A 26,424-nucleotide genomic window follows, 5' to 3' on the forward strand; every position below is an offset into this window, starting at 1 on the left:
GAATTAAATTCACCCATTCCTGTCCATTTTAGTTCACTGATTCCTAAAATGTCGATGTTCAGTCTTGTCATTTCTTGTTTAACCACATCCAGCTTGCCTTGATTAAATTGTGACTACTGTAGTTTAAATAAAAAGTATGAGCAATGCCCTTTTATTCAAGTAGATTCAAGTGGGTTGCTGTACTGGTCTGAAGCAGCACAACAAAACAAAATCAGAGTCCAGTGGCACCTTTAAGACCAACAAAGATATATTCAAGGTGTGAGCTTTCGAGTGCAAGCCCTCTTCCTCAGTTCTGATTTTCTTTTATTAAGTGTAAGGATATTCTTAATTACCATTAGAGCAAAAAGAATACAGTACTTTTAATTTAGGACTATCGAACTACAGGATATCCTTATATACTTTCCAAGAACAAAAATACACAGTAATCTCATGATAAACTGAGTAACTTGTACATATGGGATATGATAAGTCTTCAGATAATTTCCCCACTGCTGCCTCTAAATCTCTATGCATCTTACCTGAAACATCCACTTCAAAATGGGTACTGGGCAAGGAGAACTATGGTAAGCAGACATTAGTAAGCCTTCGTTAATTACAAAAAGCTGCTGAGTTATTCCCGAGCTGTAGAAAGAATCACAGAGAGTTAGTCTAATGTTGACAAAATTAATCTGTCCATTACAAAATTATGAAGATAATTTCACAAATGCTAGCTTGTTAAAGCTACCAAATGTCAGGACACGGTAAAGGTAAAGGTATCCCCTGTGCAAGCACCGAGTCATGTCTGACCCTTGGGGTGACGCCCTCTAGCGTTTTCATGGCAGACTCAATACAGGGTGGTTTTGTCATTCCCTTCCCTAGTCATTATTGTTTTACCCCCCAGCAAGCTGGGTACTCATTTTACCAACCCCGGAAGGATGGAAGGGCTGCGTCAACCTTGAGCCAGCTGCGGGGGATTGAACTCCCAGCCTCATGGTCAGAGCTTCAGACAGCATGTTGGCTGCCTTACCACCCTGCACCACAACAGTAGTAAGAGACATAGGCACTAAATGAAGTAGCAGTATTTTTTAGCCTCATCTGTGGGAGTTGCTGGTAAGGATAGGGTTAATTATTGCCCTGCCAAGCTCATATATTTTCTAATGAACACTGCTGAAAATACAAGGTTATACCCAAGCCAAGCCAGATAAGTAGGATTTAAGCTTGATGTTCTTCCCCAATCAAAACAATGAATCAATCACAAAATGGGTAGAGTTATACCTCCTACCCACCCCCTCTCTCCCTTTCTCTCTCTCTCACACACGCACTCTAATCTGGTGAAAAGTTCAAGTTAGTATGCACACACTAGAAGCAGAATACTTGAAATAAGAACAACCAGTGAACACTTCAAGGTGCACAGAAAAACAGTTCTGACCCAATAATGCTTAACAGGAAAATTATTAGAAAACCATCCTTACCAAAGAAGGTATCTTTCAATAGGATTACGGGCAAAGAATCCAGAATTCCTCAGATCAAGATTATGCTTACTGAAAATATTTCCAGCATGTGCCATTTGGAATATATTTTCTCCTGGGTGCTGGTCTGGAATAGTATCAATTACCGAAAATCTCTCTATAAAGGCTCTAGAATACAAAATGACATATCAGTCAATAATATTTGGAAAATGGACACATTAATTCAGTTGAATTTATTAACAAATAGAAGCAAGTCAGGTGTAAAGGAAAACACAATAAATGAGAGTTCATCCCAAAGTCATTAAAGGAGATGGCTAGAAAACTAGCAGATTGGATAGTTGAAGTCAATGAAATAATATTTCACTGAGCATAAACAAATGACAAGGGAAACAGAATTAAAGTCGTAAGACCTGTGTTCAGCAGACAGTTCTTCATCATTAGGCAGTTCTTCAGTTGGTGAATCTCTTTCAACTCGCCATTTAACTTCCTGTAGCTGTTTCTCTAGTTCATCTACCCTGCAATGGAGACAGAAATTAAAAAGTCTGACACAAGTTACAATGGCAAGCTTTGAAGATGCTTTAAACATTTACACATCTTTTCCTCAGTCTTCTTGTTTCTAGAGTCTGCCATAGCAAATTAGAGGAGATCATTACATTCTATTGAAATGTATTTTATATCCAATGTTACCTGGAAAAAAGGGAACAGTATACATTTTGTATACTTTTTTGGAGTAGCTCAGCTATTCAACCCATCACTGAAACACTGTAATGCAGTGAACTACATTCCTTCACCATGCAACTAATAATGCAGTAACAGCACTATCCCGCATGCTGCACCCAATCCTTTGTAGTAGAAATTGACCATTAGAGGTCCACACTCTAGTTCCTTTGTAGCTTCTGATTTTAAAGGAATATATCTCTGAAACCAAAACACACGCCTCCTGGAAATGCAAATCAAACCTTAAACAGTTCCAGAGGACCTGTAAGTCAGTTGTTCTGCCAGGAATGTCACATTCAGAAATGCTGGCCTCCCTGCAGAAGGATCCCCCACTCATAAAATACTGATTGTAAAATACTGATCTGCCATCACAACTTAATCACATCCAGTGACATTTTAAGATGAGATTTTAAAGTAACTTATTTATGCCTACATATATTTTAATGTATTTTAATTATGTAATTATTATTTGTACATTTTAATACGTTGTGACCTGCCCTGAGCCGACCAGCAAGGACAGGCTAGAAAAACTGAAATTATTATTGGGCCATGATAGTCACCAGGACCATTTCAGCTTCAAAAGCAGAAATGCAAAGATGATGAAAAGAAGAAACATGGCATTTAGTCTCATTTACAAAGTAGATATATGTTTTGTGCTTGAACACAGCATTCCTTAGGGCAGGGGTAGTCAACCTGTGGTCCTCCAGATATCCATGGACTACAATTCCGATGAGCCCCTGCCAGCATTTGCTGGCAGGGGCTCATGGGAATTGCAGTCCATGAACATCTGGAGGACCACAGGTTAACTACCCCTGCCTTAGGGAACACATTACATTAGGCAGGCTTCTAGAAAAAAAATTAAGAGCTTAATAGTTTAATTCCTGTAACATAGGAAACATTGGATTTTAATAATGGATGAGTAAAAGAAGACTTCAGAACCCCAAGTGATGAACAGACACTTGACCTGAAAATCCTCAGCAGTATTAATGCTTTTCTGAAGAGTAAATGGTGCTGATTTTATCTAATGTTTTCCCACAGCATGTATGAAACAAAATGCACTCTACTTCCCAAGATAAAGGCAGACATTAACTGCAGGAACCATTAAAAGAGTTGTTATATCTGCCCTCACAATTATGTTTAATGACAAATCATTCAGCCTGAATTAATGGCGGGGAAAACAAGACATGAAAGCACACAAACCTTTTGAATTCCTCCTTCTCCTTCAGAAGATGTTCCAGTCGATTGACATATGAGACCTGAGTCTCAATGGAAGGGTTGGAAAGCTGAAGAAAAAGGTGCTCAGTGAAAATTGTTCTGTTAACTACTGCCATCTTAAAAGTCTGATGCCACCATTTAGATACCTTTAAGAATAGTTTAAAACTATAGAAACAAATGAAAACAAGAGCAGTTCCTGAGACATAACTCTCACATGCAGTAAAGCAGAAAGATTTAAGAGAGGAAAACCCATTCATCTTGTTGCCAAGACATCCCATTGCTTCCTGGGACTTGGAATGCAAGCTACCAGTTGCAAGAACATTATTCAGACTAACTACAGGAATGGTATTTATTTCCTTAGTAAGTATCCATAAGTGCTGTATCAGACAAAACCTTAACTAATATTTGCACTACCAATACATTTAACTAGGAAATACTGATATATTAGGGCTGCTTCATACATGTTTGTCTTCACAAATTTGTATACCTTATTCGTGAGGAGCTCATGTTTCTATTTTGCTACATGTACAGACTTTGTAAAAAAAAATGTGGGTACTACCTTGATGAACAGAGCCTCTTGTGGCATAGAGTGGTAAGGCAGCAGACATGCAGTCTGAAGCTCTGCCCATGAGGCTAGGACTTCAATCCCAGCGGCTGGCTCAAGGTTGACTCAGCCTCCCATCCTTCTGAGGTCGGTAAAATGAGCACCCAGCTTGCTGGGGGGTAAACGGTAATGACTGGGGAAGGCACTGGCAAACCACCCCGTACTGCGTCTGCCATGAAAACTCTAGAGGGCATCACCCCAAGGGTCAGACATGACCTGGTGCTTGCACAGGGGATACCTTTACCTTGATGAACAGTGTACATTTTTCAAATGCTCAAATTAACAAAGTACACACAGTAACATGCAGTCCTGAGAAGAGATCATTTATTTGGGTCTTTCAATATTTAAAAATCTTAAGTATTTAAAATTAATCCTGAAACTAGAACTTTAAATGATGCCAAATTGCAAAGTAAATCCCAATGATATAAACAGGAAAAAATAGTTTTTCTTCCTTCAGGACAGCTTTACTGTCCATTTTTATTTAAACATTAAGAAAATCATTAAAAAGGCATCAGTTTTACAAGTGATACAGAAACAGGAAAAAAATGAAAATGCCTTAGTGTGTGTTACAACTACTGGTTATCCAGTTACTGATACACAGAAATTCAGACATCTTCTGCTGTCACCACATAACTTCCTCCCAAAGCACATATCATTACTTCAAGACTCAACAGTTTCAGAATACTGGCATCTGAGAGGAATCCTCAGTAGATATACTGAGAATCCTATTTAGGTCCCAGGAAGACAGCTATGGAATTGTCCTGAAAATATAATCTTAACAAGTATCGATCAACTTTCTGGAAGTGTAAATTTTCTACAGTATTAGAAAATTCAACATATAAAGTACAACATCCAGTACTGTGAAAAAACATTGAAAGAAAAAGCCAGTAAACTCATTAACTAGATTCAACATAACTGACTCCTCACTTTTCATGCATTTTCAATCACACAATTTAAATATGTATACAGGTGTTATTATGTCTAAAAGCGTGATTTTGCATCTTAGATAGGATGTCATGCTATTTGGACTGTTCTTTTGTCAGGAAATAGTAAAGAGCAAAACGAAGAGTTTTCTATAAACTCAAGTGCACAACAGTATAAACTTATTTATAGGATTTTTCCTAAATAAAGCTGGGAGAAAATATTAAGAACCTTTGGAAACAACAAGAATTTCTACATACCAGGAACACAGTAGGAAACCTAGCCTGGCTGCACACGACAGCAGATACCCCACCCTTTCCAGCTACAGTCGAAGCAGACACTTTGTCAAGTGGTGGCTCTGAGAAAAGCGATAAGAGTGGCTTTCTCATACGTGCTGTAATAGTTATTTGGCAAAGAAATGTTCATATCCAGCACCACTGCTCTGTCCCTTCCAATATCTTGCTCAGCTGTGCCTATCAGAACCCTTGCAGCAGGGAAAGCCAGAAAGATTCTCCTTGGAACAGTGTGTTCTTTGGCAAATTCAACAAAGCAAAATGAAGCAATGATTGAGTTTACATATGCAGTTGAACCAGGCTCTGCCAGGTATCTGGTGAAGCTTTTTGAACTCTCCTGCCTTTCATAAAAGGAAAGTACTATAATCAGCAAGTAAGTCTTCTACAGCCTGGATATTTTCTAGCCCTGCTAAGCATACTGGCCTTCACAAGACATTAACCTTTGACACCAACAATAACCTTCTCAAACAAAAGCATTTCAGCTACTTACAAGACTATTGAGTGATGGACTCACGATATCTTGTGTATCATTCTCATCAGTTGTGGGTTCAAGTTTTTTTGTAGGTTTGACACTCTGAGCCAGTATTTCTTCAAATGGCAACAGTATCTCATCATCACTGCTGTCCAGACCGCAGTCAGGATTCTCATCCTCACTATCAGAAAGGCTCCGTAATTTTTTATTCAACATACATATTTCTAGATTTGAATCTTCACTGCTTGGCTCATTTAAGTCATATGAAGAGGGAAGGATAGTGACAGGATCGCAATCTATTGATGACAAAACATTTGTTAGAATATTCTTGAAGGTCTTTTCTGTTTCTACTTTTAAGAAGCTATTGCATGAGATTGAGGGAAAATGATCAAACACAGAGTCTCTCTCATCAGTCTTCATTTCAGACTTTAAAGGGACTGAACAAGACAGCCTGAAACAGCTGAGCCACTCGGCTATTTTTGCAGCTTCTGCGGGGAACAGAAAACATGGGTTTTAAGGGACTTTAAAGCTCTGCTTTCTGCTCCATCCACAAACTGCATTAAAACTTTGTGGCAATTAATGCAACTAATGCTGGCATTTAGACTCCTCCACCAACCACTGCCCCCCAAATTATACAGGCTATCATGCAATTTCATACTGTCACATGGCAGCTCACTTAGCTACAGTTATAATCCATTATGGTCTACATGACTGTTGCAATTGTACATTACAATCAGTAAGCTAATTTTCCCCAATCTCTCCTAAAGCACTGGCTATTCTGTCTTACCTGTGGAAGAATCCCATGAAGCCAAACATGATTTGTTCCTTAAATCCACAGTATCCTACAAATAAGCAGACCACAAACATATTTATCTCCATATTAAAATACTGCTTCTGAGGACACAACTATTAATGTAAATTAGTGCTCAGAAGCTGAAGATTTATAGCCTTATACATGTTTTAATGTTTCAGAAAAAAATGAGAGGAATGTTCTACAAGTTCTTTGTTCTCATGTTCAGGTATTAGACAAGCATAAGGCTAAAAATATGGACACAGCATACTTTAGAGAAAGAACAGAAATTATTATGATTATTTAACTTATGACTGACTTTATGGACATGCAAAGATTATTTATTGTTATTTCCTCTCAGATATCCCTATATGTAGATTAATGCTTATATTCACTTTTAAGTGTTCTCAGATCCTCAAGGATATGCTTGTCCACAGCAGAGATGCAGCGTCCTCTGCAGAGTTACCTTTTGTTCCAAGGGATACTATTCCTAGTGGTAACTTTCCTTGCAGACACTTTTAGCAATTGCCTTAATCTGAGGACCCATTTTTTAAATTTTAGTGAATATGAGGAGTTATTTTATAAACATAAGGAGCTCCTCATCCTTTATGGATACCCAGAATCCACCATTACTTGAAAGGAAAGAAAAGGTATGGGACTTTTTAGCCCTTGCGCCAAGTCACTCCAGGGGAGCTCAGCACAACAGCTACATAGCATTGCAGCTATACACGAATACATCCCTACTGGCTTTTATGACTTTAACAGATTAGATTTCCAGTCTATCAGAGATTTGTCAACTACATACTGAACGGAAACTGCAGGGTTGGCAGCTATATACCCCCTTCTCATTTGCAGGGGACTAACAGAAAAGGCTGTTGCCTTCATGCCCTGATAGTAAATTTCCTTGAAGCATCTGATTTGCCATTACATGAAATAGGATGCTAGCTGAACCTTTGGTTTGATTCCACAGGGCTCCAAACATGTGAAGCCTTTATTGCAGGATATCTCTGCAGCAACAGACACTTCTGGCCCTTTAGCCACTCTCTGGAGAGTACAAGAGTCAGGATGAAATTGGGATATAGAAAAAAATGTCAAGTATTAAATGTGAGACCATCATCTACCTATTGAAATCTTATGTTGAGGTGCCTTCAATTACTCAAATGCTTCTCCTCACTGGAAAAGTTGCCCAATCAATACTTTATTTTACATGAAGTAGTAAGTTATATTTATTATTTACAACTTGGCCTGCTTTGAGAAGTCACAGTTCACTGCTTTAAACCTACCTGCAGAGAAACATTATTTGCCAAGGACTTCTTTACAAAACCAGAAGACTGCTGCTTAAACATATTTTTTCCTTTCTTTACTTGTTTATCACTGCCAAATGTTTCTGCTGATGACTGATGCAAAGCATTGTCTGGATTGAACTGTAGTGTCTTGGAGCAACCTGTTTTTTGGCACCAGGATATTTGGCTTTCCTTTCTCAAGCTGTCATTTTCTGATGTTGAAGTCCATTTGTTCAAGCCAGAACTGGCTGTGTCTAGATCCATATATTCCATTTGACATTCTCTACTGTTCTCTACTACTGATGTCCGTGTTTGAATAGGATATTTTTCACTATTTTCTAGGACCCTCATACCAGAATCATCTTGGAAGGAACAGTCCCGAGAGCCGTCTGATGTAAAGAGTTTGCGGACCACAATTTTTGGACATGTGGCTTCCATGGTTATAGAAGCTTCATCATTATATGAACTGTCTTTTTTCTCTATCTTGGCACCTTTGAAAAATGCATCAATTATAGGGCTCCTATCAGGTGGTGGAGGTAGAAATTTCTTCCTTCTATTTTGCCTTGGAGAAGATGCATTTCTTCTAGGACGAACCGCATGTGGGACTGGAAGCTCAACCTTCCCATTTCTTTTGTCTGGACTGCATAACATAACTCGGTCTTTATAAGTAGAAGTAACAGAAACAAAGCAAACAGTTAATGATGCACAGAATTAGAAAAGTATTGCTTCCTGGATCCTAACCAGCTATATTATTATTTGTGAGAAATCCTGAAGTGTGTTTTGTCATGCATTCCTTTACCTAGCCATTAAGATCTCACTTCAGAAGACATATGTAGGCTTTATGTTGAAAATCTATTCCACCAGTTTTAAGGTGGAAATAACAATCCCTGGAAGAAGAAGGAATTTAGATATGACAGCAGTACTGAGGGGAAAGGGCATCCCTTGAACCATGTTCCCAGACTCAGTGGGTTCCCTACACCTGCTGTGCATTTCATGGTTCCCTCCAAAGGATAAACAGTAGTTCCAAGAGGCTAACTTGGTTTAGGAAACTATTATGGGGAGTGGTTCACTAAACCCCCACTATAGCCACAAACCAAATATCCTCACATTAAACAACCATATTAATAGATCTCCAAGCATCCCATCTGGTTTGGTCCTGGAGTCTGCAAACACGCTATTTAGGTATATCACATGGCTATGGCTAGACAGGGCCTAGAACTCTGCAAATTAACTGCTGTCTCATGTAACTTGTTGAATCCAGACAAGACAGAAACCGATGATTTGGAAGGAACTCTTCATGACCTAGAATCCACATATTTGAAGAACCTTTTATCTCCTATTTAAAACATTTATGTGCTGCCTTGCCAATCAAATAGAATTCTTAAAGTATCAAATAACAAGACATTAAAACATTAAAAGCATTATATATGCATTATATATGCTTCCATCCCCTTCCTCCCTCAGAGGAAAATTTTTCCCTCTGTTTTTCTTCTCCTTTCTGATCGTGCTGTTCTAGGTATCGGTTTCCTCTTTCCTGAAGTATTTTGGCTGTCACACCTATCACAATATGATGTTTTGGCTGTTGGCTCAGACCAGGAACCTGAGGGAAGGATTGAGAGCTTCCTTTAACTTAAAAGGCACTCAAGGTGTTTTGAAATCCCATATTAACAAAATATTTTAATCAACAGAGAGGGGGAAAGGTCAGGTGAAATCAAGGGTAAAATTCTAAAGTAACTGAAAACAGAACTCTGAATTAAATAGTATGTGCATAGACTTCCCTGTGACTTAGAATCTTTAAGAGGAGAGGGGGTTTTGTTTCAGTTATTTCCCAGCCATTCCAGTACACTTTCTTTGACTTTTCCAAACTGACTTTTGGTTCCAGAAAGCTGGTACACTCTAGTAACCAGTACTCTTCTTGAGTTTAAATTGACTCTTGAAGGCAGTCTCTAACCACACCAGACCAGGGATCTCCACTCTTCAGAGCTGTCTTCCTGTTTTAACTGGGTAGGGAAATTTCTTCACTCACTAGAAGACCTAATCCCCTTTCTCAGCCCAAATCAGAGTCTTCTAACTTACCCACACCAGCATCTCCATCTGTATTAAACTGCTCTCATTTAGGGATAAATTCAAGCTGTCAGCACTTGAGTCTTCTCAGCTAGGGCTGAAATCAGACTGAATTTCTCCTCGACATTCAGCTCTCAAGCCTTCATTTGCTCAGCTGATGCTAACCAATCAAATTCTTCCCAGCAGCCTGTCACTCAAGGCTCTGTTTCTGTGAAGAATTAACCTTCACAGTCCTACATCTGTTGTAAAAGTGCAGTACGACACAATGAGTTTAGTGGGGATATGGCCAAATGGAGCAGAAAAATCTTGGCCTCCTGGCAGAATGCAATGACCAAGAGAGACAGTGCCACACACCTAGTCTCAGACGGCAGGAACACCTGAAGCAAAGCCCCCATAGATAAACAGAGTGGACAGGTAGATTACTACCAATGTCCATTGACTCCAAGATCAGTTGCAAACTCTTACGAACCTATGTACAACTTACAGTCCTCTAGCTGTCACCTTTCTGAAGATCTGTTTATGACTGCCTGTTTGGCATCTTTCAAAATCCACTTTTTTAGCAAAGGTTCCTGTCTTGTAGAACGGGCTCCCTGAGGGGGACAGCATCTCTTGAAATGCTTCAGAGAGCAGCTGCAGTAGAACAGTTTAGTCCACTAATACCATAGAGACCAACAAGAGTTTCAGGCTATGTTTTTGAGAGCCAACGCTCCCTTTCAGTCATAAGCTTTCTCGTGTTTGATTAAGGGACCTTTGATTCTCAAAAGCTTATACCCCCAAAATATTCTTGGTCTCTAAAGTGCTCCTGGACTCAAATCTAGCTGTTCTAAAAGAAGATGTAAGGCTGTTTTATTTGATAAGGCTTCTACCAGAGTTTGAGTTACAGGGGTTCTTCAGAAGCGGTTTTGTTGCATTATGCATAGGATTCGGAACTGTAAGCTGCCTTGAGCCACAAGGGAAGAGCAACACATAAATATTTTAATAAAATACGTTATACCTTGAATTTTGCCTTAAGCTGAGCAATGAAATTCATAAAGTGTTAGTGACTCATGCCCAACTTTCTTTTTATATCAAACTTTACTCCTTTTCTGTAATACAAAACGACGAGGTTAAAACCTAATGGTGATTAAAATGCCTGTGGAGTTATTTTTCCATGTGTGGTTGTATTTTCACATCAGGACCACACATTGATTCTATTTCTTGATTTAAACTTAATATTTAACTATAAATCTTCACTGCTAAGAAGCCCAGTGGCTCACATACAAGGTGGAGAAAACAGTGTTCCATGTGATATATATTCATCTTTGCACCTTAGATATGGGAATTTGCTTCCACATGTTACAAAGCAAAAATCCATCTGTACAATTTGCACACACATAGATGCACATGAATATGTTTTTCCCATGCCTACATATACCACTATTACTGTAGGGAAAAGTATCACATCCAGTGAGGCTACTTCAGACCAACACAGCTACCCACTTTAATCTATGAGGCCCTAATATCAGTGTTGTAGAAGAAACCTACAATACTTGTTTACCTTGTTTTGGAGCTGGCTGGAAAAAGTCAGTAATACACTGGCTCCTGTAAAAGAAAAAAGATGGACTTGAAAATAGTATCTATTCTATTATGTTGTTGTGCTTGCAAATCAAAGGATACCAACTCACAACAATTTACCAGTTCTTTAGACAAGCCACAATGTTTTGACAATCCTGTGCCCAATGAGTGATTAGGCTATTTGGCAAAAAAGTCTCAAAATCAAAGATATGAGTACACATTAGTTCCGTCTACAGCTCCTCCCCCCACACACACACCAACTCTGGTACCTTTCCCTCTACTAAGTCAAAGAGTAGACAACAATGTGGCACTGGAGAAGTATGCAAGAATACAGGCCCTAAAGAGCTGCTCCCCTCTTCTCCATCTTCTTCTTCATTGCTCGTTGCCTAAAAGGTGTGGGGGGGGGATAACTATGAGAGGATTTGCCCCATATACGTCTCCCTTCCAGATGAATGGAGTAGCATGCCCACACTCAAGTAGGGCCCTTTCTTTTTCTACCCACAGCCTGAGACACAGATAAGGCTGTGAGGTTTCTTTTTCTTTTCTTTTTTTTTGGGGGGGGGGAGAGGTACACTAACACACACATCCTTCTGGCCACCTTTCTGCAGCCCATTCAGAAGTTTCTGGTATATGCATGCAATCCCTGGGAGAGATTGCTTGACCACTCTCAGTGGTCCACTCTCAGCAGTTCACAAGCATATCATAAAAACAATATCTCAACAATAAAAACATCCTTAACAATAAAAAACATCTTTTACAATAAAAAGTTCCCCTAAAAGACTAACAATATTTATAGCAATAATAATGAAACTGTGAAGAGTTTAAGATTAATTTGTGGTAACATTAACTAGGGATCTGAAGGCATAGAAACAATTGGGGAGTGGAATAGGGCCTCCCACCTTTTGCCTCCATGGACATTTTCTCTGGAAGGTTCAAGGGAGCACTGAAGAACTCCTACAAAATACTTTCCCCTTTGTAATGAGTGACAATTTTATTAAAATATAAAGTAAAAATATTTCCATGTAAGATGATCAACAGCAGTAGGAAATTGAAATTCCTAACTTTGCTATAAAGGTAAAGGTATCTCCTGTGCAAGCACCGAGTCATGTCTGACCCTTGTGGTGACGCCCTCCAGCATTTTCATGGCAGACTTAATACGGGGTGGTTTGCCAGTGCCTTCCCCAGAACTTTGCTATAGACATATACAATTGAATTGTTTTGAAATTATTTAATAAGCCATAAAGTGCCTAGTTATTATACAGTCCAGTATTTAAACTCTTTCCACTGTGGCTTCAAAATTTCTGGAAATTTTTCATATCTAGAAATATCCTGAAAACATGGTCATTAAAATAACCCTGCAGGGGTAGTCAACCTGTGGTCCTCCAGATGTTCATGGACTGCAATTCCCATGAGCCCCTGCCAGCAAATGCCCAGGCAACTGCTGGCAGGGGCTCATGGGAATTGCAGTCCATGAACATCTGGAGGACCACAGGTAGACTACCCCTGCCCTAAAGGATTAAAAACTAGTCTGGCTCCTAAAATTTTACTGTGGCTCATAGAATCAAAGAAAATTTGTCAAGGCCTGCTTTACCTAGCATTATCTGTGCACAGTACATTTCTTATGACATGCAGAAGCGTAGAAAGCTAAAGAACGAAGTGAGCAATACAGTAGGTTCAAAATTCCTATGCTTGTTTCAAATACTTTGCTCACAATATTGGGTTTCCTCACAGAGTACACCACATGTTTCAGACAACAGAAAATTAAAATTAAGCCTGGGAGTAGAAAAGCTAATTATGAACATCACTTCCTAAAGAAGTGCATTGTGAGTTCCTGATCTGATTCTTATCTTACATAAACATCCAGCTAAATCTGTATTTAGTTCCACATTTCACAAATGTTTACAGGAACATAAACTTCAAAACAGCACATAACAGCAGTTAATGTAATTCAAATTACAAAGAAATAAGCCCTTACGTAACCAGGAAGACAGATCTTACTGACAATATACTGTCATTGAAAGAGACCTTTCAACAAGATTTCTATACCTTCATGCATCTAAAAAGTAAAAATGTGACTCACTTCCTCTTGATTACTTTTGAAAAGCTGACATTCCTAGATTCATGGTTTTAGCATAAACTATCACCACACTCTTCTGCTACATATAGCTATTATGTTCAAGACTAGTTTCACTTTCTCAGATAGGAAGTGATGCATATGCAAAAACCAAGGCCACTCCCTCTTCATTGGGCCAAAAATTTCATTGCAAAGGAGTAATAGTCTCTTAATAAGAATTCCCATTACTTAGGCTATATTATTTTAGGGTAGCTTGATGAGAGGGAAAAAAAACAAAAGAAATTATGAAAACAAGGCATACTGCATGCCAAAGCTTGCAGCTGACTTTACTAAAACAGTATGGCTTTGTTTTTACCTATGCTAAGATGTTTCCATACAATATATCCTACTAGGGTTCAAAACAAGTTAGTACCTGTTCCCATCTCCACATAGCTGGCACTCAGGCTTGCTTACCAAGGCAATTCTGAACTTTATATTTTGAAAGGTAGACTGAATTTTGACTAAAGTCTTGAACCAACAGCCTCCTAAAATATATACTAGCAGTCCTGAAGCTAGGTAGCAGAGAAAGAAAAGTCAATACTATCTTCCTGGTCTCAGTATGAGACCTCCTCTTACCCCCAAATACCCCATGGTTTCCCTTGATGTAGTCATAAATACTTCCAGGCCATCCTTGACTGTCTCTTGCCAGTCTGTCTTCCTCTGAGCCTTCTAGCTTCCATGTCTATACAACTGTTTCGTCTCTCCTGCCTTCCTGAGCTTGGATCCTCTCTGGCCAGAGTACAGGCAGAATGCCAAAAATTGTGGGGAGGTACTTCCTACTGGAATGCCCCTTAAAGCCCTGAGACTTCCTGAACATGATTCTGCAAAGCAGCAGCAGCTGTAACTGGATAAGATAATCAACCATCTCTCCTACATATCACCCATGAGCAGAACCACATAGGGCTGCTGGCATTAGGCTGACCAAGCCACTCATTTTAGCAGCCTCCTGACTATCACTTTTGTTCCCTCCTCCCCCCCCCCCCCGCCAAACACACACACACACACACACACTGCTCCATAGGCTGCAGGAAAAAAATAGAGGGGAGGAGCAAACAGCATTTGCCAACACCGTGATACAAGTTCTGCCTGTGCAGCTGGAGGTGATGCCACCGCACTGTGGGATGCTTCTTGAGCATCCCGCAATACTGTGATGTCACTTTTGGCCATGCATTGATGGACACAATTAGGGTAAGTCTTGTCCTTCCCAGTCACCTGGGCATTGCCAGCCCTTGATGCAAACCCTACTTTGCATCCCAGTCTTTAATTCCAGACTCACTCTGTGTTCATGCCTCCATCTTAAATGCTGACTAGACCCTTCTCACAGGATCAGCCCCAGAACGATTCCACCTGATCTCAATCCAACAAGCACACTTTAAACATGTTTTCTTAGAGGACTTCAGTGTAAAGGTTAGGGTTGTTGTTTTTTACTTTGACTTTTTTAACTTACCATACCCTTCAGATTTCCAATTGGGAAACAGAAACAAGCTCACACATACAATGACTGAGATTTTTTGAATTAATCAGGTTATTTTTTAGTACAGCAGTTTATTAATACAACGCAAAAGGTCAAACACAAATGTTTACAGCACATTAGAGATATCTGATGACCTGTAAAAGTTAGTTTCTGCTCTTATAGCAAAGAAGAATAAGAGTTGGTTATTACAGCCATGTTGTCTTAGTACCAAAACTCCTCAGTGATTTCTTACCTTTTACGTGCTCATGAGTACAAGGGTTAAATATAAAGGAAACTGTCCTAGCCAGCTTGGTGTAGGAGAGCCAGATTTGATTATCCACTCCTCTACATACAGCCAGCTAGGTGACCTTGGGCTAATCATAGTCCTGTTAGAGCAGTTCTCACTGCAGTTCTGTCAGAGCTCTCTGAGCCCCACTTACGTCACAGAGTGTCTGTTGTGGGGAGAGAGTTAGTGATTGTATGCTGCTTTGAGGCTCCTTTGGGTAAAAGCAGAGTATAAAAACCATTTCTTCTTCTAGTTAAAAAGTTAAGAATAATTCTGAAGCAAACTCTTATGTGGTAACAGGCATGTCTTGTTTCTGGTGCCCAGCATTCTGCATATGGACAAACCAAGGTTGATGGCTTCCTAGCCATACTTTGTACTTCATTTCTTTCTCATGTTGACGGGCTGTTGCCCACTAAAAACTTTAAAAATAATTTCCCTTCCAAAGCTACCCACATAGGTTAATTTTGAACCTTAGCATATTTTTGTTATGATACAATTCTCCATTCTCAAATACTCAGCTTTTTACAACTGGAACATTCCTGTTTCTCACCACTAACCTCTGAGCAACTTAATGCTTCAGCCAAGTTCTTTGAGCATTTGAGTAAATCAGACCTAAAGGATTTAGGGATTCTTCTCTTCCATACATGTAGGAACCAGATTTCCAACCTGTCAGTCCAAACTGAAGTGATCCCACATACAATGTTGTCAACTGCTAACAGCTAATAAATCTTTCTATAACTGTAATGAGGGCTACCTCTCCCCCACCCCACCACTATCTGTTCCTTTTCCTTTAATTTCAACTGCTATGAAAAAAATGGAACTAGTAGTTTCCTTAACACTTTTTCTAGCAAAAGATTAAGTTTTACCGGGTTAAGTTTTACAATAAAATCAGAGTTCAGTAGCACCTTTAAGACCAACAAAGATTTATTCAAGGCGTGAGCTTTCGAGTGCAAGCACTCTTCGTCAGACTAAGACCTGACCATCATAACAGTAGGAATATATAAGCAAAAGTTAATCCTGTTACATTATTAAACTATTTTAAAGACCAAAAAGCAGTTCCAGGGCAATTGGTGTCAGCATATAGCATATCACCACCCTCCCTCATCAAGGCCCTGACAGAACCTGAACAGTTCCGCAGGGCGTGCAAAAGGGAGCTCCTCCACCAGGCATTTGGTTGAGGTCAACCTAAACCATCGCTTCCAATTGGCCCCCTAGCCCCCCCTCCTCCTACTATGACGGCTATGAATCTATACAACATACTGGGTCTCAGTAAGAGTTGAGCTGAAGCTCCTTGTAGTTCCACCATTCCTTAATGTTGTTATTATGTTAATGTTATTGTTGTTATTCACCTTGTTGTTCTTGAAATGATGTTACCTGTATGGTTTTTCTTGGCCCATGTAAACCACCCTGAGCCTTCGGGGAGGGTGGTATATAAATACAATACATAAATGGTTCACTCAATGTTTGAAGATCCGGAAGAGAAATAATGTACTCTTTCTGGGACATTCCTGCTTGAAAATTAACTCTAGCTATCAATGATGCATACTCACAGGCACAGTTAACATGCTAATTTTTCTGAGGAGTGAGAGACAAAGAGTGAATGAAGCCCTTCTGCGCCCTCCAGATACATGAGGGCTGACCAAGGCTTCAGCAATGGTGGAAAGGTCCTACATCCTGAGGTATTTTGGTAATTTAAAAAGTTACGGGCTTATTGCTTTGAACTGTTAACAGCTTTGCATACAGAAAGCCGAGAATAAAACTACAATTCTATGCATACTTCGGAATAAGCCTCACTGAATATAGTGATTTACCAGCCTATATATTGCTATCCACAATCGAAGATAAGTAGTAAAGGAACGCACTGGGGGATGGGGTCAGTTTCCAATACTGCTGCAGCGAAATAAGAAAGGGATACGGAGAAAAATAAAACAGAACATTTTGTAAGGCCCCCAAATGACATCCACATTAAAAATATTATGCACAATCCTGGTTGCTTCATCTCAAGGATTACTGAATATTTGGACACCCACATCGTCTCCTGCTGCCTCGTGGAAGCTTGCTCTGGAGCAATTTTGCTACAATAGGTAAACACGTCTATTCCTTCGGCATTAACGTTTGGAAGTGCCCCTGGAGCTTCCTCGCTCCGCGCCAGGCTCTTAAAAGTGGGGCATGATGGGAGCGGCCTCCCTCCCGTACCTGCCATTCCTGGCGCCATCTGCCCGGCCCGCCAGCTTACAACACAGCCTGGCGGGGCTGCCAAGGGAGCCCCAGCGGGCCCGGCCGTCCCCGCCGCTGCTCTGGCTGCTGTTGAGGTACTGGGTCATGTCTCCACGCGCGGCGTCGGCAGCACCCCTCGGCGGCGTCGGTGAGGCAAACAGCATTCCTCACGCGCCCCGTTCTCCATAGCACAGAGCTGCCGGTCAGCGGACAAGACAGGCGGAGACCATTCCACAGGCAGAGGCGCCGATTGGCCGAGCTGAGGGAAGGACGAGTTTGCTAATATGGTGACGTCGTTGAATAAGGCGGGACAGGAAACCAAAGGCCTCTTCGGATTGGCTACTAGGAACAAACCGTATGGAAACATACTCCGGGGCCTCCTCGTTACGTAACCCGTCTTCAGTCTTCTCAGGAGCGCAAAACAGGAGAGGAGAAAGGTTGTTTGGCGCCTTCGTCCCTGACAGGCTCATGGAAAAGAGCGTGCTAACCGTCCCTCCTTGTGGGTGTGAGGGACGCGAAGTTCTCCTCATTCCACTGTCAACCCCCCGCATACCCAGCATTTCGTGGCACAACAAGGGCACAAAAACATGACACCACACACCACAGCATGGATCCTGTGTGATTTCTGTGCGGAGTTCAGTTTAGTTTACTTTAAAATCACAGCCATGTTGACAGAGAGAACCAACCCCCCCCCCCCCCACACACACACACACAGAAATCCAACACGCCATGGAACTGCCATGGCAGAAGAGCATAAATTCAAGGAAGGGATCCTCATGACTTTTGCAGAGAATCTCTCTAAAAAATAAACCAGGTCAGATTTATACAGTAAAGAGCATAAATCCAGTGCTTTTTGCCAGTTACAGGAAGCAAAATCAGATTCAATAGATAGAGCTGCCTGAATTCATAAGTTTTATATTAAAGCTCCACAAAGCCACTATTATATCACTGCTCATGGATCCACAAAAAAAACAGGGCTGCAAAAATGTAGATCCGAAGTTGGATTCTTGTGATTTTTATAAAGGATCATGCAAAACACACTATCGTGGCCATGTGCATGGCCTGCATTAAAATACAGAGATCCAACACCGCCATAGCTGAAAGAACTGAATCCTTGTGGATCTTTAGTTTGTTACATGGATTCTACAAAAAAAAAAAACTATGGTAAAATCAATCACACATCAGTGTTCATTGACTGCACCAAAAACACATGGATTCACTCCTTACTGGCATCACAATAATACAAAAACATAGATCTAAAATGCATATCTTCTTGGACCTTCGTAATTTCTACTTGGAATATTTAAAAATATACGGAAATCACATATCAGTGCACCACTTAAAAAGTGCAATTGTGGCACAAAAACATGGAGCCCCACATGTTTTACATACAATTCCTGCAAATTCACTGTCAAATTTATAAGTTTGAGAGAACATATTTTAGAAAAGATACTTTGGTAGAAATTATGGGATTATTTCTTATTAGATACATGTTATGGTGGGTGTCCCCGTGCCAAAGGGTCCCACTCCAACCGGAGTTAAGGTACATTTTCATACCTGTCTGTGGTAAGCATTTAGCTTCCAGTTCAGTCACCTGTTTGCGGTGAGCATTTAGCTTCCTGTCTACTCTTAGCTTATCAAATGTGAGATTTAAACTATTTCAGGGAAATAATTGGGTTGAAATATTGACCCATCTCCTAAAAATGAACTTCTGCTCTTAAGAAGGTCTCTGTATTAAAGTTTTTGAGTTATTTAACTTCTTATATTTAATAGTCATTAATCAATGTTGCATGATCATCTATTTTATGGTCTGATTCGCAAGCAAGCCTTCCTTAATTACAGGTGTAACAGAGATCTCACCCTCCTCAGTGTGGAATGAGACTAGTCTCTATGGATGCTGCAAAAGGCTTTCCATTCTCTACTTGTAAAAAGAGACTCTGATAATTCACCTCCTTATTTTTACCACAAGCAAATTAAATTTAATTTTGATTTTCATCAATCCATAGTAAGAATACGAATTGTCACTGTTTTGTATAGTTGTTAAGCTGAAGCATAACCAGCGTGTATTCTGGCCCAGAATGACTAAAGTTACCAAAGTTCACCCAGAAGGTCAGGAGGTGCCATTGTGGACAAGTGGAGACAGCATGTACACTGCATGCCGCATGGAATCCAGTAGCACTAATACAAAGAAGCACATTAGATTCTACAGAGACTAATCACTGTTCCTTCATATTGCAATTGTTACAAACTGAAAATAAAAGCTGTTCCCATCCAAGGGCAATTCCCATGCCAATGATTTTGGAAATGATGTTCTGATGCCCACCCCTAACAGGCGGCGGTGTTGGATCTCTGTATTTTAATGCAGGGTTAGAGTTCTATTGACCTATCAGAGCAGTGGGTCTGGTATCTGACCAATCCAATACTATCCTAAATATTTAGCATCTGTGCATGAACCAATCAATGATGGATACTGTAAAAGTATGGGAATTGAAGTATTAACACTTTTTCTCCATCCCTGGGAAGGCAGAGCTCTCATTTTCAACCATCTTTGCTGTGCTGTTTTGATCTCCCTATTTTGCACAAAGTAAACTTTTCTCTTTGCTTTATCCAGTTTTCTTACCTGACTTATTTTGGATTATTTGAACATGTGTTTTGGCTTTTGTGCATCTGCATGAACATTTTAGGCCTAACAAAATCACACACTACATGCATGTCCACATATTTTACCATAAAAACAGCTATCCAGAACATCATGGCATCATGCCAGAAAACCTTGTAGAAGATCCTTCAAATTTCTATATGGGATATTCAAAAACGTATTGTGAGATCAGAAATCACATCCATCTCCACAGATCCCACTGCTCTTTGCCTCCACAGATTCCACAGCTAACTAAACTCTTGGAGACATCATCAGGGAGTTTGGAGTAAGGTGCTACCAATAGGAAGATGATACCCAGTTCTGTTTCTTCTAAACAGCCCACACTGGTGGATCTGTTGGATGTCCTGGAAAAAAAATAAAGGGACAGGTAAGGACAAATAAACTTAAGCTCAGTCCACTCAAGACTGAAGTGTTGTTGGTCACTAGAGAAGCTCAAGGATTGAAGAGTCAATCTGTCCTGAAGGGAGCTGCACTTCCTGCAAATGGGCTTGGGAATACTACTGAATCTTGGCCTACAGTTGGAGGGTTAGGTCTTTTCCTTGGCACCTACTGATTTAGATGTCTCTCCTAATAGTGGATTTCCCAAACTTTGGAGACATATTTTTCTGGAAACAAACTTTATTCTTACAAAAAAGAATGTTGTTTAGACAGTGGTAACAGTAAAAACTATTGTATACATGTGTTCCTTTAAAAATCACGATTAAGAGCATACCTCTTCTGCAGGCCAGTAACTTGGCTGTGTGTCTCTGCATCAGGCTTCTGATGGAGTAGGGGGTAAAATAATATTTTCTTAATTTTGTTCTGGATTTGGGAAATGCCCCTGTGTCTATGTTTCTGCTGCAGTAAAAATATAAAAAGTGTAAAATCTCTCAGTGTGTTTCTTGGGATGACAAAGGAACCTAATTTAGCTGTTTGGCTATCACCTCCAGCAGAGATGGATTGAAAAAAAAAACAGGGTTTTTGTCCTTCACTTCTTACTAAGCAAAGGAGTCTGAAAGCAGCTTACAGTTACCTACCCTTCCTCTCCCCACAACAGACACCCGTGAGGTAAGTGAGGCTGACAGAACTGTGACTAGCTGAAGGTCACCCAGCTGGCCACATGTGTAAGAGTGGGGAATCAAACCGGTTCTCCAGATTAGAGGTTGCTAGTCTTAACCACTATGGTGCGGTAGACAGAGCACTGAGTCATTCAGAGATATAGTAGGTGGTAGCTTCTGCGTGATTGAAATCATAGGAGCCTTTACCTTATTTCTCTTAGGATACTTACTGTTGTCTTGTAACACTAACATGCCCTAGCAGTTTAGGGGTTACTGCCCTAATTTAACAAACATAGAAAATGGGTGATACCATTAGACAGTAGTAACAAAGGCTACCACATGTGTGTATGTGGTAATCACCACACACACATCTGTTCCACTTAATATTTTTGATGGGCTAGAAGGAGGAGCATGTCTCATGGCGTAAGTGCCATTTAGTGCTTAACACCTACTCAGGGCAGCTGTCCTGCTCCTGAGTGCTTCCTCCTCCAACTGGCTTGCCTATCTATCCAGCAGCCAGCCAATCACCTTCATCCCCGACCTCTGACCCCCCCTCCTTCCACTCCCCTCTGAGGTTTAGAGGCTGCAAATCCCTGCTGCATGAGAGCTTGACCCTGCTGGTGAGTTCCCTTCCCGGGGCGTCCAGCCTGCAGCCTTTCCAGGTCCTAGGGAAGAGGGGGGAGGGGCCATCTGCAGAGTTCTTCCACACACACACACACACCAATCTAGCACCCATTGCATTCCTTAATGCATTGTCCCTAGTACACCAATAACTGAAAGTTGCTTTAGGAGACATTTGAGATAGCTGGAGATCCACTGTGTTTTATTGCATATCTTCTTCCCAGATTCTAGAACAAAACCTTATTTTACGTGGTATAATATATGAATAGAGATGGTTCTGAAATATATAATTTTTAGAACATTAGCTTTATCACAGTTGATTCTTGGTTATTTGCAAAAAAACTATCCAGGAATGTTCCACAGTTCGTAAGTTCATAAGGCTGGTTTTAATACATGCTATTGAGGCGGAAGGGTTAGGACTGCCACCTCTTTGTAGTAGGGCTCCTGTGCCTTGGACAGCTGCAGCAGGATCCTACTGATAATAAAGAGCACTTCATCTTAGAATATGCCCATGATGCAAAAAGCAATTAACCTAAACAAGAATAAGGTGACCAGATTTTAACATTGGTAAAGCGGGACCCCATTGACTGTGGCGGTGGGGGGGGGTGGAATTCTTGATTACAAATTTGGTCTATATGGATCAACAAAAAGTTTCATAGAATGTATAGAATGCAAAAATAGTATTGTAATATATATTTTTAACTTTCAACATAAGTACAATTTGCCAGGTGCTCCCAGATGTCCCTCCAAAAGTGGGACAATCTGGTCACCTTAAACAAGAAAGAAATTGACAAAATGAGTTGTTCAAGTATGAGTCCAATCATAGTTTGCAATAGATCATAAATGTCAAACATGATTGCATGTAGACAGTTTCTGGAAATGTCAAGGTTCATTATGCTTATTCTAAAAATATGATTAATTTATTGGTACTTCTACATTGTTTCATGAAATTTCCCAGGAATGGTTTACCACTAGCTGTACAGTTCACTTGTACATACACAAAATGTTCAGTCCCTTGGCTTGACCACTAGAGAGTGGTATAAGGTAAAGAATATTCATTTCAACAGTTCTTTCCCCTTAGTTCCACCATGGCAGGAGTTCTAAGTGAAAGGAATAGCTTGATAAGACATTGGTAGTTCCAAATATTGGAAGCAACATACAATAAAACCTAAATACAAAAATTATGTTACCAGTTAGAAATTTAAGCAGCAGTTTAGAAGGTAAAGTGCTAAAATATCCATTTTAAAATAATGTAAAAAAAAATTTCAATTAATAAAGCACTCCCATTGGCTGTTAGAAAAGATGCAAGAATGGAATTGGTTCAACTTTAGGCTGGCACATTCCATAAAGTGCCACAACCATGATAGCCATCCACTGTGTTGTCTTCTCATTTCAGTAAAGGAAAACACACAGAAGAACAACACTGGAAAAGGCCGTTTTCTGAAATGATAGTTGTAGCTGAGCCCTTTATTTCTCATCAAAGTGGTGAAATGGACTAAACAAGAAGCAGCTTATGATTAGTTGTAGTAAACTTGACACTTCAGGTTTTTTTGAAATGCTGGATATACTGGAAGAAGGAGTGCACCACGTTACAGTAAAATAGAATTAAAAAATAGGGTACATTCTTGAAAGCAGTTTAAGGAAGATGTGGAGAGTGAGAACACAAATGTCCTGTTTGTACATTTCCACTTATAAGCCAAAGCACAAGCATCTGAAATGCGCTACACTCAGGTGTCACTTTTAAGTCAAGCCTGGATTAGTTGCTGAGCTTACACACACAGCTCACTCATTATTCCCCCCCTTCCCCTCCTTGCCATTAGGATCCAATGCTTGATACCACATATCAGCACAGCAGACACATTTGCAACAACAACAGAACAAGGCAATTTTCAGTACACGTTCCTTCCTCAGCCCCCTGCAGCTGCCACACACAACCACATCAGTTAAATATTGGTTAAAAATGACGTCGGTATATTGCAATGTTCTTCATGAGCTCAACATCTCTTTTTCAAGGTTGAAGGTTTTGAAATGTGACTGTGTATATATACACGGTGTGTGTTAATGACTGAGTCCTTTTCACAGCATGTGATTTAAATTATCGAGAAAGGCTAAAGGGGTGAGAATGCAAAAGTGGGGATCTTTGTAGCTGTCAATGGACTGCTCCTACTAGTGTACTACTATATTTCCAGAGCAAATTAATTCATTATGATAGCACAGCTATGCCATATTTTTAATCATGTGAACATAATGGAACCATAAGCTGGGAATCGGGGGCTAATTGTAACTCCCCAAAGCTCACGTCCATTATATGTGTGAGGCTACAGAAGTCCATGTAATGACTGAAGCAGACACCGATTTAGCAATTATACAATAAGGATTTGAAAATTTTAGACATATTTATAACACATCTCTTTTCAAAACCTCAAGACCTCTTTTCAAAACCTCAACATTTCTGAAACCATGTTTCAATGAAAGAGTATGCATCCATTAAATTTTATATGCACATTTTTCAGAAGGCTGCTTGGTCTAGCGGCTGCCATTTCCTATATGAAGAACTTTCAAGTCAGGGAACAGTGGCTGAAGGCTTAGGGGAAATGGGCAGATTTTACTGGCATCCTTGAGGAAGTGATTCAGATGTTTAACAGAGATGCAATGGTTTCTGAACAATGTAGTGGGCTGAGGCAGACTAGAGGTAGACTTTTGCTGGGCTGTGAATCTATAAATAATATTTGGGAAATTACTGTTTGAATTAAAGGACATTTTGTCATTCTGACCTCTTCATAGGCCTAATAACTGAATGCTGATATGCGCTATTAAAAATAAATACTATCCCCAGGGAACATCAGAAACGTTTTTTTCCCCCCATTTCACTGAAATGTGGTCACATCTTGGATCTTTCGGTCCTGACAGCAATTCTTATTGTAGACCTCTTGAGTCTAAGCCATAAATATAAACTGCGTGTTGTGAAAACTAATGCTGGTGTGCAGTACTGTGTTTCTGGAGCTTGGAAGAAATCTTTGAAGGAAGGGGATGTACAGGTGATGTTTCCACTCATAAGAACTAGATGTAGCCGCAAACAGGGCTAATGCTGACATTGAATTTGCTGGACTCTGTGAATACCTGAAATGATGATTCAATGACACTGAAGGTGGGCTGAGTTGCAAAAAGGTAAAGAATCAGAAAAGTTCCATGGGACTAGGGTTGCCAGCTCTGGGAAATAATTGGAAACTTTGGGGTTGGAGCCAGGAGTGGGCAGAATATGGGAGAGGGAGATATAAGCAAGATATAATGGCATAGAGTCCACCCTACAATACAGCCACTTTCTCCAAGGAAGCTCATCTTTGTAGTCCGGAGATGAGTTGTAATTTCGGGGGATCTCCAGGCCCCATCTGGAGGCTGGTATGGAATCCAGGTGACGTTGGACTGTCCCCCCCCCCCAGATCAGAAGCTGTCTTAGGCATGCAAAGGAGGAACTAGAGTTGCCAAGCAACTGGTGGGGATGGGGGGAATTAGCAGGAGTGGGAGGAAGGTCCCAAGCTATGTTGTGAGCAACGCCATGATGCCACTTCCAGCATGTACCAGAAATGATGTCATCATGCTGGGACAGCAATGTTTTGGCATTTGGGCAAAAACTCTATGGTAAAATTGACTTCTACTGACAAGGTGATGTTACTTCCGCTACACACCAGTCATGTTGCTACATTGCAGGCAACATAGCCTATGCCTGCCACCTATTCCTGGTAAGTCCCCTTGCCAGCCAACTAATCAAGAGTGGAGGGTAGGGAATCCTTAAGGAGGACTCCACTGTCCTTGTAGCCAGTTGTCCCAAAGCCACCTGTGCAGTGGAGGGAAGAGGAGGCCAGTTGGCCTGCTCTTTCCCTCTCCCTCTTTTAGTGGATGTAGTAGGGCCATAAGAAGCTCCCCCTGACCATGATTCTGAGATCTATCCTCTGCTTGAGCCCTCAGAATCAGTAAAAAAACTCCGGAAAGATCTATGGTTTGAGTCTTCCTTTTGGTATCCTACTGTCAATGCTCTGCCAAAAAACAAAAAAGACCAGAAAAAAAGGCACTTATACGCCGATAGTTAGAGTAATTCCTTTTTGATTTTCTTATTTTTTAAATAAGGAAACTTTACTGTAAAAGCAAAAAAAAAAAAAAAAGCAGCTGACAGTTGAAAGGGAACTTCTGCATCAACTCATTTCAGCAAATTCAGAAAACAAATAGCAAAACCCTAAACTGTGGGTAATACAAGTGTTACTATGGCCAACTTTTATGTTCTACTTTGCTGTTCCTTGTAAATATTCCAGGGTCATAATGCTATTGTCAAATAGGATCAATCACAATCTTCTTCCTCTATTATAAAAGCAATTTCATGCTGTAATCATCTTATTTTAGAGAGCAGTTTGCACTTTGAAAGAATTTTACAAATTTTTGTACTTCCAGTGATTACACTATTGGAGTGGAGTTAATCTATCGGCTTACATTTTCAGGAGAATAAAGCACAGGACAGGGTGCCATGTCCCATCTGAAGTCTTTTCCTTGAAGACCGGTGTGTATTAATGTTTCCTACATCTTGTAGAAGGATTTATTTGTAGTCCTTCCCAGAACAATGACCTAGGGCATATTATTCAGGCTTGTGGTTTCCTTTCTACTAGACAGGGTTTCTTACAGTACACA

The 26,424-nt window shown here is 40.3% G+C and overlaps 1 protein-coding gene across 3 annotated transcripts in view; it reads right to left on the reverse strand.

The window, feature by feature from the left end:
• Positions 1-17,686, reverse strand: part of SLF2 (SMC5/6 complex localization factor 2) — a 36,644-nt gene extending 18,958 nt beyond the window's left edge. Inside the window, exons 1-9 of one of the 3 annotated variants that reach the window (XM_077349540.1) lie at positions 17,410-17,686; positions 11,345-11,388; positions 7,744-8,402; positions 6,458-6,512; positions 5,689-5,966; positions 3,366-3,448; positions 1,859-1,963; positions 1,452-1,616; positions 519-621 (exon numbers count right to left, since the gene is read on the reverse strand). In XM_077349540.1, coding sequence (XP_077205655.1) covers positions 519-621; positions 1,452-1,616; positions 1,859-1,963; positions 3,366-3,448; positions 5,689-5,966; positions 6,458-6,512; positions 7,744-8,402; positions 11,345-11,388; positions 17,410-17,594 — 1,677 coding nt within the window. In that variant the 5' untranslated portion in view covers positions 17,595-17,686. The other 2 variants (XM_077349541.1, XM_077349542.1) reach the window with 2 other exon arrangements.
• Between the last annotated feature and the right edge of the window lie 8,738 nt (positions 17,687-26,424).

This window comes from Paroedura picta, chromosome 8, assembly GCF_049243985.1.
Source record: "Paroedura picta isolate Pp20150507F chromosome 8, Ppicta_v3.0, whole genome shotgun sequence".
Lineage (NCBI taxonomy): Eukaryota > Metazoa > Chordata > Lepidosauria > Squamata > Gekkonidae > Paroedura > Paroedura picta.